Genomic DNA, 16,352 nt, shown 5'->3' with positions numbered 1-16,352 from the left:
ACAGCAGTTCCTAACACCATGAGCCCCAGCCCTGCCCAGTGCTAGTGTGGGAGAAGCTACCTGTTCCCTTATTTGAGTCATTTAGCAAGTTCTTTGGAAATGTACTTGTCAGCAGCCAGCAGCTTACCTGTGTGTGAAAGGGTGTAGAGTTGCAAAAGTGGGAAGTAGCAAGAAAGGCAATGCAGCTGTTTTGCCCATGTGTTTGATCACCTGCCAGAAGTTCAGTCATAATGGGAGCATTGTTAACACTCCCACAATCTGCTCCTTGTCTGCCAAAGCCAAGAGAACCTTCAGTGCCCTTTTTCTTGGTATTTTTCAGATCACCTTCTTTAAGAAAGGAGCAGAGATGTTTTCCAAGAGGATGGACAGCTTTTTGTCATCTGTTTCAGACATGGTTCAGAGGTAACCTAGTGCTTTTGTTTGCTTTTGTCATTCCATTGGAGTCCGAGTCATAGCGCTCTAACCTTCAGCACATACGAGAGAGTGCCTCTTTTTCTTTCTAATGAGATTCCTTCTATGCTTACATGGCATTGTTGGGCATATTTTGTTGAAGTAACGGGTAGAAAGGAAATGTTTGTACATGGAAAAGAAAATCCTGTCTGTACACTGAAGAGAGTATTTTTACAGTATAGTCAGAAACTATATACTGTAAAGTGTTGACATGCTTTCTTACATCCCTGTGTCTCTTCATGAACAGAAAAGCATGGAATTTGGGCTAGAAACAGGTTAACAGTATTAATAAAATAACTTAAAGTGCTCTTTGAATTATAGGTATTTATATTTCCTGGGTATTCTGTAGTAATACAGCAACAATAACCCATTAACCTCTGAAATTTAGAACCTAAAGTGTTTGATGGTGTAGCTACACAAGGCAAACAAAACTCCTCACCATAGGGAACATATTCATTGCATCCAATGTAGGCTGTATTAGTCCAGTGAGTTCAACCTACTTTGACTAAGTTTTAAATTTCAGTAAATTGCTTTTGTACTCCTACTTTTGTGATCATCTTTCTTACACCTCCCTCCACATCTTGTACTTGTAGTGAAGAGTTTATTTATAATTAAGTCCCTGTAAATGTAAACTTTACACTTGAAATGTAATTGTAATAGAGAGAATATTCTTCATGGAATGATAAAATGTTAAGGGGTTGGAATGGACCATAAAGATAATATTGTCCCAACTAAGTCCTTGACTTTAATCCTTCATTCCTCTCATACCAAGCTGTAGCCAAATCATTATTTATTCTCATTCTGGTGGCACTTTAAATAATGCATATCTGTTAATTTGAGAACCATGCTACAAACAAGTGCTCTGTACAATGGATTATTTCACTAAATGATTCTTTACTTTTTGTACTTCTATAATTATACATCTTTTCACACTCAGTTGTGAAATAAATCCCTCTACACAACATTTGTACTGACTGGAGGACAGATTTTAAATGCCATTGAAATTGTGAGTTTTGTTTAAAAAGTGTAGGGCATCTTACTTCTGTCTTACAGGCGCAGGGAGGATCTTGCTCTTGGATCCTCACCATAGAATAAGCCCTTGTTTTCCACAGTCAGATGAATTTGAGTGCTGGACAGTGTACAGTAGTAAATGGAAACAAAAATAGGCTGCTCAGTTATTTTCCTGAGTCTGGTTTTTGTGTTTAGAGTCTGTCACACAGTAAAGCTTGAAAGTACAACTCAAATGTAACTAGTAAAGGGAGTGTGATGTCTGTGGAAAAACGAAAAGAGAAGCTTGTAAAATTCTGAATGGCACTGTGCAGCACAGAATTACTGACACAGGACGGAGTTTCATGACTTCAGTTTGCACGGCCACAGAAAACTGCGCTGCCCACTCTTCTCCTTCCTTAGTGCTGGGAATCACAAGGCCTCAGTGAGTCAGATCTGCTTGCTAGTCAAGCTAAAAGCTTTTTACTTGTCATATTTGTTCTTTTGGAACAACAAGCTGATGTGACCCATTGTGCAGCTACAGAATTTCAGTGGTATTTACTGTATAAATTTCATTTATACAGTAAATATTGTTAATGGTGTAAAAACACAGGAGATATATACACTAACACATTCTCAGTGACCATTTGGCCTAATTGCCACAAATGCATATAACTTCAGAATTGTCAGCACTTTTCTTCCTGCCTTGGAGATGGGAGCAGCACATCTTAGAAAGAGGAATATAGCCTCAGAAGCCATGAAGGTGCCAGGGAGGTTTTGTCAAAAGCATTTTGTGGTGCAACACAAATGACAGATAAAAGATTGATTGAAATAACACTGAAGTAAAAACTGACAGCATAGTTCCATTGTATTTAAAAATGGAATTTAAATAATTCTTATTCTGACATTCAGTGATGGAGTGAAAAGGCATTAGTTTGCAAAATATGGTCTAATTTAATTCAGATCTGATGTTTTCTGCATCACACCAAAGCAGAACACAGTATTATAAACAAAGAATTAAAGGGAGACTTGAGCTATAGGTCTTTTTACTGCATTGTTCTGAATTCATTAAAATCCATTACCAGTTAATAGGTGGTGTCAAGGCAGGAATTCCTGTGTGTTACAGCCTTGGAGGCATTAGACAGTTCTGAGAAAGTCAAGAGATCCTCTAGTACAGCCTGCTTTGAACTATGCTGTTATAGTAGGGCAATGTCTGTATGTGTTCAGCAGTGTAAATTCATAGAAGCATTACTTTTAGAAGCTGTCTCTCAAAAAATAAACTTTACTCTTTTTTCTCAACACATCTCAACATTTCTCACATGCTCATTTTAGTATCACAGAACAGTATTTCCCATAAAGTCTATTTGAAAAATAAATTTCATCTTTGCACTATCCTCCAAGGTTCATTTTGGCTATAGATGTTACCTGTATCCTGGGATAAATGGCTAATGATGGCTTGGGTTTCTTTTTGTGTTGTTGGTGGTTTTTTTCAGCATACAAGGAGAGCTGGATGCCGAAGCTGAAAAAATGAGAATATCCCAGCAGGACTTAATTGCAGTTAATGAATCTGTTTACACCCCAGATTCTGATGTAATTTCACCTGCCATCAATAGAAATCTCATCCAGAAGGCTGGCTACCTTAATCTTAGAAAGTAAGAAGATTCTTGTTATCTGTTTATTTGTTTAGTGGCTACATTTTTTGGGGGAGGGTCATAAGGACTCGTCAGGTATTGATGTTTGAGGGTCCTAAATCAGTTTGGTAGCTCTATTTTTCAGCCTCTGAGTACCTCTGTCATCTTTGGTAATGTATTTTTGAAGCTTTAACCAAATTAGGGACATTTGAGACTGTTTTTCTGAAAAGAGAATTTTGCTTCTGATTGAATGTACCTACAGGAAAAATTTCCTGTATTCAAGTGGCTAAAAATTAGAAGCTTATGAGACTGGGTTCACATTGTTCCCAGATCTTAAAGGAGACATGGGGTTTACAAAAACAGCTGTATTTTGTAGTTAACATGTGTTTTCATAAATGACCTTTTTTACATAAATAAAAGGTTTATGCACAATGCAAGTTTCTAACTTTGAATGCATATCATATGTAGAATTACCTCTGCAGATTTTACATATAAAATTTTCCATAAACTTCCACAGAAGTTAGGTATATTGGTGGCATATAATAACCCTATTTCTGTGATTGATTAAATACCAGTTTATTATTTTGTTTATCTAGTAATTTTTTTCTTTGTGAGTATACATCTAGTTTCTCTTGGTAGTCCAAAAGCTGGATTACGCTATAATAGGACTCTATAGCTAAGCAAGAGATTGACTCTGAGATAGTACTGCAGTAGATACTTTTTTATATTATGATTCTTTGTGCTAAAACTGCTCATAGTATTTCATGTCAGTTACTCAATACTCTTTTATTCCTTAGCTAGAAGATACGATTTTTAACTTGGAATTAACTTAATTTTTCAGTTTTCATTACGGATTAGTTTCTGCTAGGAACAGGTGCTGCTTTTTCTTCTTAAAAGAAACCATTAAAAAAATGCCTGGGTGAACATGAAGTTCTGATTAGTATCAGGATGTGTTTGCAGTTTCATACCTGTTAGTTCTAAACAGTAATGAGTCTTTATCACTGCATCTTCTCATCAGTAAAACAGGTCTGGTGACTACAACTTGGGAAAGACTCTATTTCTTCACTCAAGGTGGCAACTTGATGTGTCAGCCAAGGGGAGCAGTAGCTGGAGGATTGATTCAGGACCTGGATAACTGCTCTGTTATGGCTGTGGACTGTGAAGACAGAAGATACTGCTTTCAGATCACTACTCCTACAGGCAAAGCGTATGAGAAAGATTTTGTTTGAGGACAGCCAGTCACACCTACCCCTTCAGATGCTCTTTCCTGTAAAACTTGCTTGGTGTAGTAGTAAGCTTTTCTGGGTTTCCAGAAGGATGTTTCCAAATTAAAAGCATATTCCTTCCAATCCTCCCCCACAAGTGCCTGAATGAAACATGTGGTGTCTTTTAGCTGCAGCTTATTCACGATTCTTGTTCTTTTGGCAGTTAATAGATATAAAGCTTGGTATATTACTGTAAGCACTGCAGTCAAACAGTCCTGGTGTCCACTGTTAGCACTTATACACTGTGTTTATATTTTAGGGGTATAACTCTTCAAGCAGAAAGCAAGAAAGAATACGAGGAGGTAAAAATATTTTCTTAATGTTATTATTCTTGCATATAAGTAAGCTTGAAGACTTCAATTTCATTTTCCCTTCCAGTGGATATGTGCCATCAACAACATCTCCAGACAGATCTATCTCACTGATAATCCAGAGGTGGGAGCTTGTTTTCATCTTTCAATCCATTCCTTCAACTTGCTCTCCCATTATTCAACATGGTAAGGTAATCTACATGTCTAAAAAAACTGTTCTGTCTTGTTTTCATAGGCAGCTGCAATAAAATTAAATCAGACAGCCCTGCAAGCAGTGACTCCCATTACCAGCTTGGGAAAAAAACACAAAGTTCAGCACCCCAGGTAATGTTCTCCCTTGTGTGGAGCAGGAACCATGTGCAGTTGTATTGATCCTGGGGCTGAGGGGTCTTAAGAAGATGTTGGGGTTGTCACTGAGAAGTGTAGACACAAGTCCAGGTCTTTGCTGGTAATGCAGCTGTGATATGGACAGGGCACGGAGACACATGGCCACCTATTGCTGAAAGTCAGCCCATGCTCAGAGTTGATCTGTATTCAGGTTTAATATACCAGTGTTTATTTTTGTCCTAAATAATGCTAGATTAAAAAAAGGATTTTATTGGAGTCCTCAGTAACAGGTAAATAGGAAAATACCTTACATATCTGCAGAGTGGTTCAATCCCACTTTGGATTTTTGAATAATCTTATCTCTCTTCCAGAGCAAAGGTAGGATGTCACTGATGGATAGAAACATAATTTTTTTTTCTTTACATTTGCACTTCAGCCAGACTGTAAAGAATATGGAAAATGACGAAGTAATTCCCAGTGGATCAGCTGGCATTCAAGATTCCACACAACTCATTGCTCCCGGAACACCAATTCAATTTGATATCGTACTGCCTGCTATGGAATTTCTGGACCAGAACAGAGGTGGCAGGTATGGCCAGAGACAGTGATCCATCACTGTAACAGTGTGATTTCAGGCAAGATGAAGTATTGCAGCAATCTGTTAGAAGGGATGACCAGAATCTGTAATTCAAGTTTTAATTCTTATTTCACAGACGTGCAAACCCATTTGGGGAATCTGAAGACAGCAGCAAAGATGAGGAGGAAGGTCAGTGCTTCTTCATCCAGATAAAATCAGTCATGATTTTAGCTACCCAGTGTCTCTTAAGAAAAGCACCTGACATCATGGAGCAGAAGTAACAGATCCATAGTAAAGTGGCCTTCCTGTACTAGCTCATGTAGGGCGTGGCCCTGGCTGTTCTCCTCTGTGCCTGGAACCCACGGCCCTGTCAGAAAAGTGCTCTCAGAACCAAAGCAGTACCTACTGCTCTGAACATTCACCCTGCTTTCCCTTGCTCACCACCAGCCATAAAGGGAGCCTGATCAAGTGTGATGGCTTTGCTGCATAATGGCTGCTTAGTTGTCATTAAATCTTCTAGTGACAGTCAAGGAGCAAGGAAGGATTTGGTGAAAACCTCACTGTGCCCAGCTGCATGGAAGGTCAGAAGGACATAGAAGAAAGGGAAGAATGTACGAGGCTTAATGGAAGCCAAGGCTTCTGCCCAGTCATAAATTCATCACAGTTTATGTGCACCCAATAGCAAAATAGGCAAGGGAATTTTACTAGCTGATCAAATGAAGCATAAAGGACCAGTCATACTTTTAAAACTTGCAGGCAACTGCAGTAACTTCCTTCCCCATCTCCACACTGCTGCCTGTTCACAGAGTTTGAAACTGGGTCAGGGCACTGTGTGACTCATGGCAGAAAGCCACCACTCATGATGGCCACCAACCACAGGCTTACTGTTGAATTTCTAAAGTGAATAAAAGAATTCCATTGATACTTTGAGCTACTGGAAAATTGAAATAGCATAGTGAAGGAAGTTGTGGCTTTTCTCTTGCAGATTCCCTGCTGCAGCAGATGTTCGTGGTTCGGTTTTTAGGGTCCATGGCTGTTCAGTCCGATGAGACGTGCGAGGTGATTTATGAAGCCATGAGACAAGTGCTGGCTGCTCGGGCCATTCACAACATCTTCCGCATGACTGAATCCCACCTCATGGTCACCAGCAAGAACCTGAGGTATTGTAAAAGCTTTAACTTGTCAATGTTCTGTTCTCATCCTACAATTTGTGATTTATAATGTATTGTTGGTTTTGTTTTTCTAAGACACAAAACCTTTGAGGAAGCAAGATCCCAAGAGTCTTTACCTAGAAAGAAATGCCTCTTTTCTTATTCTGTGGTACCTAGAAATGATCCTCCAGACCAAGTTGTAAGAATGTCCTCTCAAAATCTAAGGGACAATCTTATAGTGGGGCTGTAAGACCCTGCAAAGATACAAAAAAAGAGATGCAAAACGATGATTGTTTTAATGCAAAAATCTTTCCGAACAATGTCCTTTGACAGCAGTGTCACTGTAGAATATGCTGATGTCAGACGTTCCCTTTAGGTGGGGTATGTTTATGTCCCTCTGCATTTGTGTTAGTTCAGGCACTCAGGATCCTTTCCAAGTGACTCAGAAAGGTGCTCTGACCTGTACCTGTCATGCAGTTGAGAGTCAAAAGCCTAGATTCGAACCTTGCCAATCAAAGCTAAAGCAGCTGATTCTATGCATGTTTCCTCATCTGTAAATCTGCTGGAGTTACTGCTTTTATATTATAAAGGCCCTTGAAATTACCAGGAATCACTCTAAAATAGTTTTCTTTTTTTCCCTACATTGCAGGTTAATAGACCCTCAAACTCAAGTTACACGAGCAAGCGTAAGTAACTTTTTCTATCACAGCAGTGACTACTCAGTTACATGAACCTGAGCTAACCTGCTAACTTGAGCTGAATAAAACAAATAAATAATTTATTTGACTTTTCCAGTTTGAACTCACCACTGTGACACAGTTTGCTGCCCATCAGGAGAACAGGAGACTGATTGGCTTTGTGATCCACCTCAGTGAGACTCTGGGAGAAGAATCCATGAGTGCGTATGTTTTTGAGAGCAACACAGAAGGGGAAAAGGTTTGTGTAACATTTAATAAAATTCTTTATTTAGAAAATAGGTCTGCGGCTTCTTGACTTACACATCTGGGAAACAGTGCTATAGAAACGAGCAGCTCAATATCTGGTCAAGAAAACATGTGTTAATGTGCAAGCCTTTACTGGCTTATGTCTAAAAGGGACCAAACGAACAGATAATGAAGCAGCATGTATAAGGAGGAAAGGATGGGATTGCTAATCCCAGCATTAAGAGAGATGGGAAAGTGCTGTCCAGCAGCAGCACTAACAAAAGGAATGTCAGCTATGTTGAGACATGGACAGCTGTGAAGCTTTCACAGACAACGGTGTATGACTGTTTGCTGCCTGCTGCAACAGAAATAAGGAGTGGGATGGAGAACTTTTGTCCCTACAAACACTTACATGCACTCCCCCGAATGTGGAAATAAAGTCTGGTGACTAAAACTGACAAAGATTTACCAGCCCCTGTGAGCTTTGAAGCTGAACCCAAGATAGTTTTCTTTACCAGTAGTTAGCATAGCAAATTGGTATTCCACCTCTGCTTTTAAGAGAGGCCTGGTTTTAAGACTAAGTCTGCACTGACAGTTGTGTGGTGTATTCTTAATCAAGGAACAAAAAGCCAAAACAGAACTGAATGGAACTTTACATGTATTTCTTTTTTGTAGATTTGCTATGCCATTAGCTTGGGAAAAGAAATTACTGAGGCACAGAGGGTAAGTTTGTTTCGTTCCCCACATCTGTATGATGCATCTTGTTCTGGTTTTCACCTGCACTGTCCAGGTACCTCTGGTGTGCATAAGAAAAATGAACTGCTACTCCTCCTAAGGACAGTTTTGCAGGCATTATTTAACACAGCAAAAATAAACTGTTTGATTTCTCAGTAATGTGATTTCAGAGGAAATGTGCCACCCCAATCCAAATTCAAAATGACAGAAATCCAAATGTTCATGTCTGAAAGAAAGCTGTGAGCAAAGTTTTCAAAAAACCAAACACACTCTTTGGGATGATGTGTAAATCACACACACTGCTGTTTCACTTTTAGAAACTTACATTCTTTCCTCACCTAGGCATGAAAATCAGTGTTTTCCAATTAATATGAATGGCAGAATTACCCTGTCCCTTGTAGATATATTTTATCTATATAGATGTGATGTTATTATTTGCTGTAGATTTTTGCTGCTAAGGTTTCAGAACCAGTTGGGGAATGAGCTTTTAGTCACAACCACTAAGCACATGTATAATAAATTCTTCAGACAGTTACTCTTCTCCTTGCTTTTCAATAACTAAAGAAAAATAAAGGCTCAAAATGAATTACTTTTTTTTCTTAAATACTCAAGCTGTACTTGAGTCTTTACTTACCCAAAAAGGTATTACTTATGTTTCAAATCTTTATTCTAAAGCTTGTTAAAAAAAGCCAAAGTTGCAAAAGCTTAGCAAGAAGTACTGGGAAATGTGTGTTCCTCAAAGGCTGCTGCAGCTTGCTGAACCTCTCTTCTTTTTCTTCAGGATCCAGAAGCATTAGCTCAGCTCATGAAGTCTGTGCCATTAACAAATGATGGGAAGTTCATGCTTCTGAATGACTTGTCAGAAGAGGATGGAACCATGCATGAAGGAGGGGAGGAATCAGAAGCATAAGCAGCTCCTGTAACTTCCTGCAGCCTGTGTGGGAGCAGAAAAGCAGGGAGTCTTTTTGCAAGAATCTCTGGTTTTCAGTCACCTGCACATACCTGAGGCCAGCTGCCCTTTCCTGCTGGAGAGCAGTGGTGTCTCTGCAGTGGAGTCCCTCTGGATTTACAGTGGAAGCACAGCAGGACTTGAGGCATTTAGCATTCGTGAATGTGTAGGGTGGAACTGTGTCTGGGGAGCTGACAGTCCTGAGCAGGACTCTAGTGCTGCTGGTGGGCAAGAGAGCACAGCTGTCAGCAACTGAGGGTTAATGGCATTTCTTACATTTACAGGGCCAGCAGCCTCTCATTCCACTGAAATTCGTGTGAGCTGCCAGCTCCTCTGACAAATATCAGGCCTCAAATTTCCTACCATAGTCAGTGTTCATAGTTTGCATAATCATGTGCATCTGATTGAAGGTTAAAAATGCACGATCTACTTTATTTCAGATGAAGTTACTTTTAGTCAAGTTTATGTGTAACAAGATTTACCTTTTGTGTTAGCCTATTTACAAAACAATTTGTTAAACTCTGAATTTTTCCTATTAATATAATCTATTTTTATACTGCATCTAGAAAAAGCTTAGAAAACAAATTTAAGTGCCTACTCTTACCTTCCAGGGGCCTGTACTCTCACATTCTGTAATTAATAGACAAATTGTACCTCCTTGATTTATTATTTTAAATACCACTGACATGCAAACCCCAGAAGCAGGCAACAATTGTGGCATGTTAGCTGTGTGCACTTTTTCTATGGTTAGGTTTCTTGCCACTTCTTACTATATGAATAAGTAAGAATTCTTACATAACATGCAACAGCTGAGTCTGTCAGCAACCTTTGGTTTTAAGAAACTGAGCAATAAAATGTTAGAGTACAAGTCTACAAGGTATTGACAAGTCTCACAGTACATTCCTGAGATTAGACACTAGAGATGTTTGGCTAATAAGTTTACATTTTTCCATCCTGAAGACATCAGAAACATCACTTTGCAAGAACAAACACAATAGAAAAATAAAGAGCTGTTAGTGGGGGAGGGGTGTAATCTGTAGTATAGTTTATATTAATCAAGATAAGGTACCTAGAAAATATGCCTGAAATTCCTCAAACTTAATTTAACTCTTCTCAGTCACCAAGAAACTAGATTTTCCATAAGCAGAATCTGTGCAACAGTATCTGAAAGATCCCAGATTGGAAGTGTTTGATGTGGAATAAGGCTAACTGGTTACTGAATGTTTAAAAGTACCATGGAAAAAACTTCATCGTAAATAAAAGCTGAAGCTCTCTTATTAAAAAAATTAACACCTACTGCACTGGTGTTACTGAAAACACTGGGAATGAGGTTCTCAAAATTGCATTTATTAACACAGTTTTATATACATAATGTTCTCTACTCACAAACCAAAGAGACTGGAATAACAAAATACCCTTTTTTACAATGAGTTAGGAAACATTAAGTATTACATTTGGTCCTTTGTACCTGAGAAGCTGAAAACAGCTGTTGATGGACGTCTGTTGCAACTCGAATGTTTTTCTGGTTCGAGGCTGCAGGAGTTTGCAGCCGCTGGGGCCATGCAAACCCTTGGTGGCAGGGCTGACAGAGAGCTGGGGGTCCACAACCCCTCAGAGAGCAGCTGCTGCACTTCCAGCAGCCTTGGCACAAGGCTGAACACCTGAGGGCAGTGGTGACAGCTGCCTGCTGGGGGTGAGAGCCTGGCCTTTAGCCTGTTCCAACCCTGCCCTAAAGGAAAAAAACCCTAGACATGTTTTATGTCCCTGCAGAAAATTCATCATCACTTCTATCACCCCCTGGCAATTTCTGAGTTAGCATGTTTGGTTTAGTTTAGGGGATTTTTTGTTTTAGCTCCATTGTCTCCTCTCCAGACAACAAGTTAGGGTCCATTTGGTTCCTGTAATTGTGACAGGAGGTCAAAAGCAACAGAAAGAGTAGTAGCACCACAGCATGAATTTTGCCCCCCTTCCATATTCTTGTGGGGAGAAAAAAGACTTAATGCAACTCAGTCACGTGACATCCAAACCCAGGACCCACCTTGGATTTCAGATGAGAAAAATCTTTCTGCATGTCTATGCTGCTACATGACAAAGAGAAAGAAGGAAATACAAACTACAGTCCTGTATTAGCAAGAATAGCTCTATTATCACTGTACATGTTTGTGTATGTATATATTTTTGCCACATAGAGTATACATTCAATTCTCCCAGATTAAACAGGCATCTATAAAAATAGGCTATGTCTTTCCTCTAGAATTTCCATCACCAGAACCACATGAATTTGTTAACTACTGCACATGAAGGCAATGCTCAGTTCACGTTATGTTCGACTGCAAAGCCTTACCTTAGCAAGATAATGTTTTTCCAAAAGAAAAAGAAAATGGAGAAGGGACAATACAAGTGCAGACTAGAGTGTGAGCTGTGTATTGACTGCACACAGCTCCCTAGCAAGGCCATCCTGGGGAAAAGAACATCATGTGTGGGTGATTCTGCCGTTGCTGTGGAAGAAGGAAGTGCAGCACTTAGCCATTCCACTCCACGAACTTGGGTGACTTCAGCAGAGATGGGAATGCGGAAGGACATGCACAGCAACTGCAGCAGGATGGGAAGCAGCAGCAAGAATGCTGATCTCAGCAATGCTACTGAGCATTCAGTGTGGGCCCAATTTGGTCAAAAAAGTGTACACAAATTAAAAAAAAATCCTGCATCAAAGTAAAAAAGCAAAAATATAAATCAAGTAATGCAGCATTCTTTAGGGCAGTTATAATGAACTAAAAATAAAAACTTTAATGAGCCCAGCTGATTTTAACAGTCCATGAAACTTGTGTGTCATGTTCTCAGAACCAACAAATGGAACGTTCATATCAGTCTGGTCTTTCCAGTTGCGACAAAACATTCATCCTTGCTGTCTGAATGTTGAAGTGACTGGCAGGAAAGGGCGAATCAGAAGTACGTCAGGAATTGTTTGAACCAGTGACCCAAGAGTGGGTGGAACAATTTGAACCATTAAAACAAACATTAAAGAAAGTTTGGTCTAAAAATACAGTTGAAGAGTGCCAGAAAACCCCCCACCAAGGGTAGTTCTCTCAGCTGGACTGACTGGAGTAGTGTATTCTGGTTGGTAAGAACTAGAAGGATGTTAATGTTCTGGGAGATTAAAACACACCTGTATATTTTAATAAAGGTGGTGTTTTCTTTTAAGTTAACTCTAGCTACTTAAGTTAGGAATCAGAGTAATTCTTGCGCAATTTAGAACATCTACTTGCAGGCATGGACAGATGTCAAATAAGAGTTCTCACAGTGTTCAGCAGCTTCTGAGCCTGCAGTGCAATTATTGTTAATAATCAGGCATGTAAGACTATATGAACAACACACAGTACAACAGACCTACAAAGGCTAGGAAATACAGAATTGAGGCTGAAACTTGCAATTAGGCGCAACATGTTCATGAACTGTAAGATCACTTAATAGTTACAGACACTCATCACAGTGTCTGGTCATGAAAGAAAGAGCTGATTGTGGTTCTGTCTTGGCTCTGGATTTCCTTACTTCTGTGGATGCAAATCAGACCTTCGGTATGAAATGAGAATTTGTTAACATTCACTTTTCTTGTTTTCCCATTCTTTGATAAGGGGGCAAAAACAGGGGGAAATAAATGTTTGATGGGATCCTAAGTTCCCACAGTACAAATACTGTCTATAGTCATAACAAGGGGGTTTGGAATAAAACAGTAATAAGCACTTCCATTTTGTGTAACAGATTTAACATATATTCACAACATACAGTTACACCCACAGTGTAATCTGTGACTGCATTAAATGCAACAGGACTGCACAATGACATGTCTCAATTATTTTTTTGGAATAGATACAGCCAATATCTGGATTCAGGTTTTTTTTCTGGTTGAAGAGATGCCAGTTCAAACCTTGGACCAAGAGCCTAAGAGTTTGGGTTTTTTTTAAATGCTATGATAGAGATGCGAGAATGCATCTAGAAATTAATAAGGATTTTTTTATCTGCACATCTGTACTTTAAAATACCTCCAAGGTCAACATTTTATAAATTATTTTCAATCTAAAGAAAGTGCTGTAAATAATGCAAACTCCTGAAAAATAGGAGTTTCTACAGGAAATACAGACAAACACAGACATAGCCCCAGTGGATGCTAGTATGCTTCTCTTGGATTTAACAGAGCAAGTCAGTCAAATCTAGAGCTTTAACCCCTACAGAGTGTTACTGATGAAGACAAGGACATGAGTTATTTGAGTAAGTAATCATCACTCATACCAGCCATGTCATTTCACAACAGGCTCTGCAGGTGTAGAGTTGGAAAGATCTCCATTGCTTGCTTTACCAGATTCTTCTACAAAGACAAAAAAAAAAAGCACGGATCATGTTTAACACTCTATTTGAAACAAAACCCCTCAAATTCTAGCATATATATATATATGATACTGATGTCCACAGGAAAACCTCATGCAGTATTTCACGCTCAGCATATGCAACCTGATCTCGCAGCACAAGAACTTTGAAGAAATTCATATCTGGGCTGAAAGGTTCTTCAATCAGCAATACTTGTCTAAAAATTACATATACAATGCTCACACATTTTTCAGAGTCCAAGTCCAAAGATCATGGTAGAGGGCATAGATATTATTACCATGTTCAAAACTCTCCACCCTGGTATGCATTTCCAGTTTTTCTCCCTGCAAAATACATTGCCTGGGGAACTGAACCGGTATCATAACAGAGACTATTTAGCCTAAAATATAATTAGCTGATGTTCTCCAGAATGGTCTCCTACAAACTCCAGAGCAGCATGTCTATTTTTTTCTTGCACTGAATATTTATCTGAGCAATTTCACTGAATATGATCGAATATAAATTAATGCTAAAAGAATTTTTCTTTACAAACTGTTTTTCTAGTGCAGAAGAAAACTAATCTTTTTCTCCAGTGACTATAATCTCACAGGTCACTTGTGCCTTTGTCAGAAGTACAGTGGAGAATTATTTACCAATTCCGTTTTTAATATACTACTGTTCCTTGAGTTTCTAAGTGACTTGTGACCGAACTGCATTTCTGTATCTTAATCCTTAGGAGCCTTCTCATTTCTTTGGAAAGAATTTTCCGAAGAGAATCTTTCAGAATTCATGAGGGAGAATATACAACCAGGAATAGAAATGCAAAATACCAGTGTTACCTAGTCAAGAGACCACACCACAAATTAAGATCTTATCCTTTGAATATAGAATTCAATGGGAGAACAAGCATATCAAACATCTAAATAGCTATAGTAACTGCATCATCTGCTATGTAAGTTGAAAGCCAGCTAGTACAAAAGGTGAAAATCACTTTATTTAACACCACCTAAGGCTGTCATTGTCAACACTGGTAACTGAAGAGGTAAGGATGCTGAAGTTACTGAATTTAATATTACTGCAAGTATGCAATTCTCCCTGTACCAGGCTTTACAGCCCATTTTTTTTTGTCAGCTGGTTCTTCTGTGGTGTTGTGCTTTTTTTCTCACACCCCAGAAACCCAGCTTGGAATTCACCTATTCCAAAGAAGGACTTCTTGAGCTGTTCTAGCTGAGTCTAAATCACCCATGACCACATCAACCTCTCTCATCAACCTATGAGCAAGAAAGCAGGTATAAAAAAACCCCTCTATTAAGGCACACAATTTCATTAGCCAAAATGATCTACATATAGGATTCACTCACCTTCTTTTTCTTTCTTTTCCTGGCTTTCTTCTGCTGCAGTTTTATCTGCTCTGAAAAAAATTCTTGCACTACTTAGCGAGAAATATAGGAGTTCAAATTCCTAAGGGAAAAGATAAAGAGGAGCATCAGTGTATCACAAATATGTAGACAAATATCAATGGGATCTTTCATGAGCATCTTAGGCTCCTAGATCTCAGTATCTAAATCACTTAAATGCTCTTGAAAATCTTCCTCCTTTCATTCCTTATTCACACGCATTTTACAAAGCAAATGTCAAATTACATTAAAGGGTAACCTAAGCAAAGCAGCATCACTGCAATAAATCTGTCACTGATCTACTGAGGCTGAAAATGAGGTTTGTAGCAGCACTGAGAACAGAGCAACTTGCCCATGGAAACTCATGCAGCCAATAGTTTAAACAACCACAAGCCTGATCAGTGTATGAACAAGGCTCAGTGATGTGTTTTTTTAACAGAGGACCAAACAGTGCACACTACTGGGAACCATGAGGGCATACAGGGCCTTATCTATTCCAACAAGACATTACAGAATGTAATCATGGGCTGCAAAAATAGCCATTGACAGATTTGTCCCATAGGCTTCTCCAATCAAGAGAGAGAAAGCACCACACCACAGATGAAACCTGAGCTGCTGTGCTCCAAAATTCAAATGCACCTTTCCTCTATTTGATAGCTAATGCATCATTCATTATGCATCATGCAGCTCAGAATTAACACACAGGCAGCTCTGAGGGTTCACAGAGTTATGTGCAATCCTTGTTATAAGAAGTTTAACCAAAAGATATTCTCTCCTATTTAAGCATTTATGGTTTAGTTGCATTAGCCTTCAAATTCCATGGGACAAAGAATTCCAATGAAACAGGTCTTCAAATATCACAAAAACCAATGGTATTCCCTCCAGGTCATACACCAAGTCTTTATGCTCTTTTTGCACTGTTGCTGTAGTCAGTGTTCAGGATTTTACTCTCAATTTGTTCCATTAGAACAGTTACATGATTTGTAATGAGTAAGTGCTGAACTCAATACAGAACAGAAATTGTTACCAGAACATGTAACGAGGCCCATGCTGTACCTGTAAACAAACTTCCAGTCGCTTGTGGGTAAGGTTCATAGTCTGTAGTAGTTTTTCATCTTGATTAGTGGACTGTACGTTCTGTTGCTTAGCTACTGCTCTTATTTCCTTCACATACTTCTCTCTAACAGACTGGAACCAGTGCAGAGAATCAAACTCCTGGTACTGATCCAAAAGCTTCAGAATGTAAGCCACACCTAGTCATTAACAAACCATGTACTGAAGTCAACA

The 16,352-nt window shown here is 39.0% G+C and overlaps 2 protein-coding genes across 8 annotated transcripts in view; one reads left to right on the top strand and one right to left on the bottom strand.

Annotated features, from left to right (window-relative positions):
- Positions 1 to 10,596, top strand: part of APPL2 (adaptor protein, phosphotyrosine interacting with PH domain and leucine zipper 2) — a 33,725-nt gene extending 23,129 nt beyond the window's left edge. Inside the window, exons 9-21 of the mRNA XM_054631063.2 lie at positions 320 to 402; positions 2,931 to 3,089; positions 4,087 to 4,275; positions 4,593 to 4,635; positions 4,712 to 4,768; positions 4,880 to 4,968; positions 5,408 to 5,560; positions 5,685 to 5,737; positions 6,534 to 6,708; positions 7,349 to 7,385; positions 7,495 to 7,635; positions 8,298 to 8,345; positions 9,139 to 10,596. Of these exons, the coding sequence (XP_054487038.2) occupies positions 320 to 402; positions 2,931 to 3,089; positions 4,087 to 4,275; positions 4,593 to 4,635; positions 4,712 to 4,768; positions 4,880 to 4,968; positions 5,408 to 5,560; positions 5,685 to 5,737; positions 6,534 to 6,708; positions 7,349 to 7,385; positions 7,495 to 7,635; positions 8,298 to 8,345; positions 9,139 to 9,267 (1,356 nt within the window). The 3' untranslated portion in view covers positions 9,268 to 10,596. The remainder of the gene's footprint in view (positions 1 to 319; positions 403 to 2,930; positions 3,090 to 4,086; positions 4,276 to 4,592; positions 4,636 to 4,711; positions 4,769 to 4,879; positions 4,969 to 5,407; positions 5,561 to 5,684; positions 5,738 to 6,533; positions 6,709 to 7,348; positions 7,386 to 7,494; positions 7,636 to 8,297; positions 8,346 to 9,138) is intronic.
- Positions 1 to 16,352, bottom strand: part of WASHC4 (WASH complex subunit 4) — a 59,566-nt gene that overhangs the window by 10,149 nt on the left and 33,065 nt on the right. For 3 of the 7 annotated variants that reach the window (XR_013182331.1, XR_013182330.1, XM_077178467.1), the window contains exons 31-33: positions 16,122 to 16,318; positions 15,030 to 15,129; positions 13,594 to 13,669 (exon numbers count right to left, since the gene is read on the bottom strand). Coding sequence is in view for 3 of the 7 variants with exons in the window: in XM_077178467.1 (XP_077034582.1) it covers positions 13,602 to 13,669; positions 15,030 to 15,129; positions 16,122 to 16,318 (365 nt within the window). In the remaining 4 variants the exon portion in view is untranslated. Of the gene's footprint in view, positions 1 to 2,862; positions 2,957 to 4,036; positions 6,954 to 10,632; positions 13,670 to 15,029; positions 15,130 to 16,121; positions 16,319 to 16,352 lie in introns of those variants that run through there. The other 4 variants (XR_013182333.1, XR_013182332.1, XM_077178468.1 and 1 more) reach the window with 4 other exon arrangements.

This window comes from Agelaius phoeniceus, chromosome 5 (assembly GCF_051311805.1).
Source record: "Agelaius phoeniceus isolate bAgePho1 chromosome 5, bAgePho1.hap1, whole genome shotgun sequence".
Classification (NCBI taxonomy): Eukaryota; Metazoa; Chordata; class Aves; order Passeriformes; family Icteridae; genus Agelaius; species Agelaius phoeniceus.
This window is presented reverse-complemented; position numbering and strand designations above follow the sequence as displayed.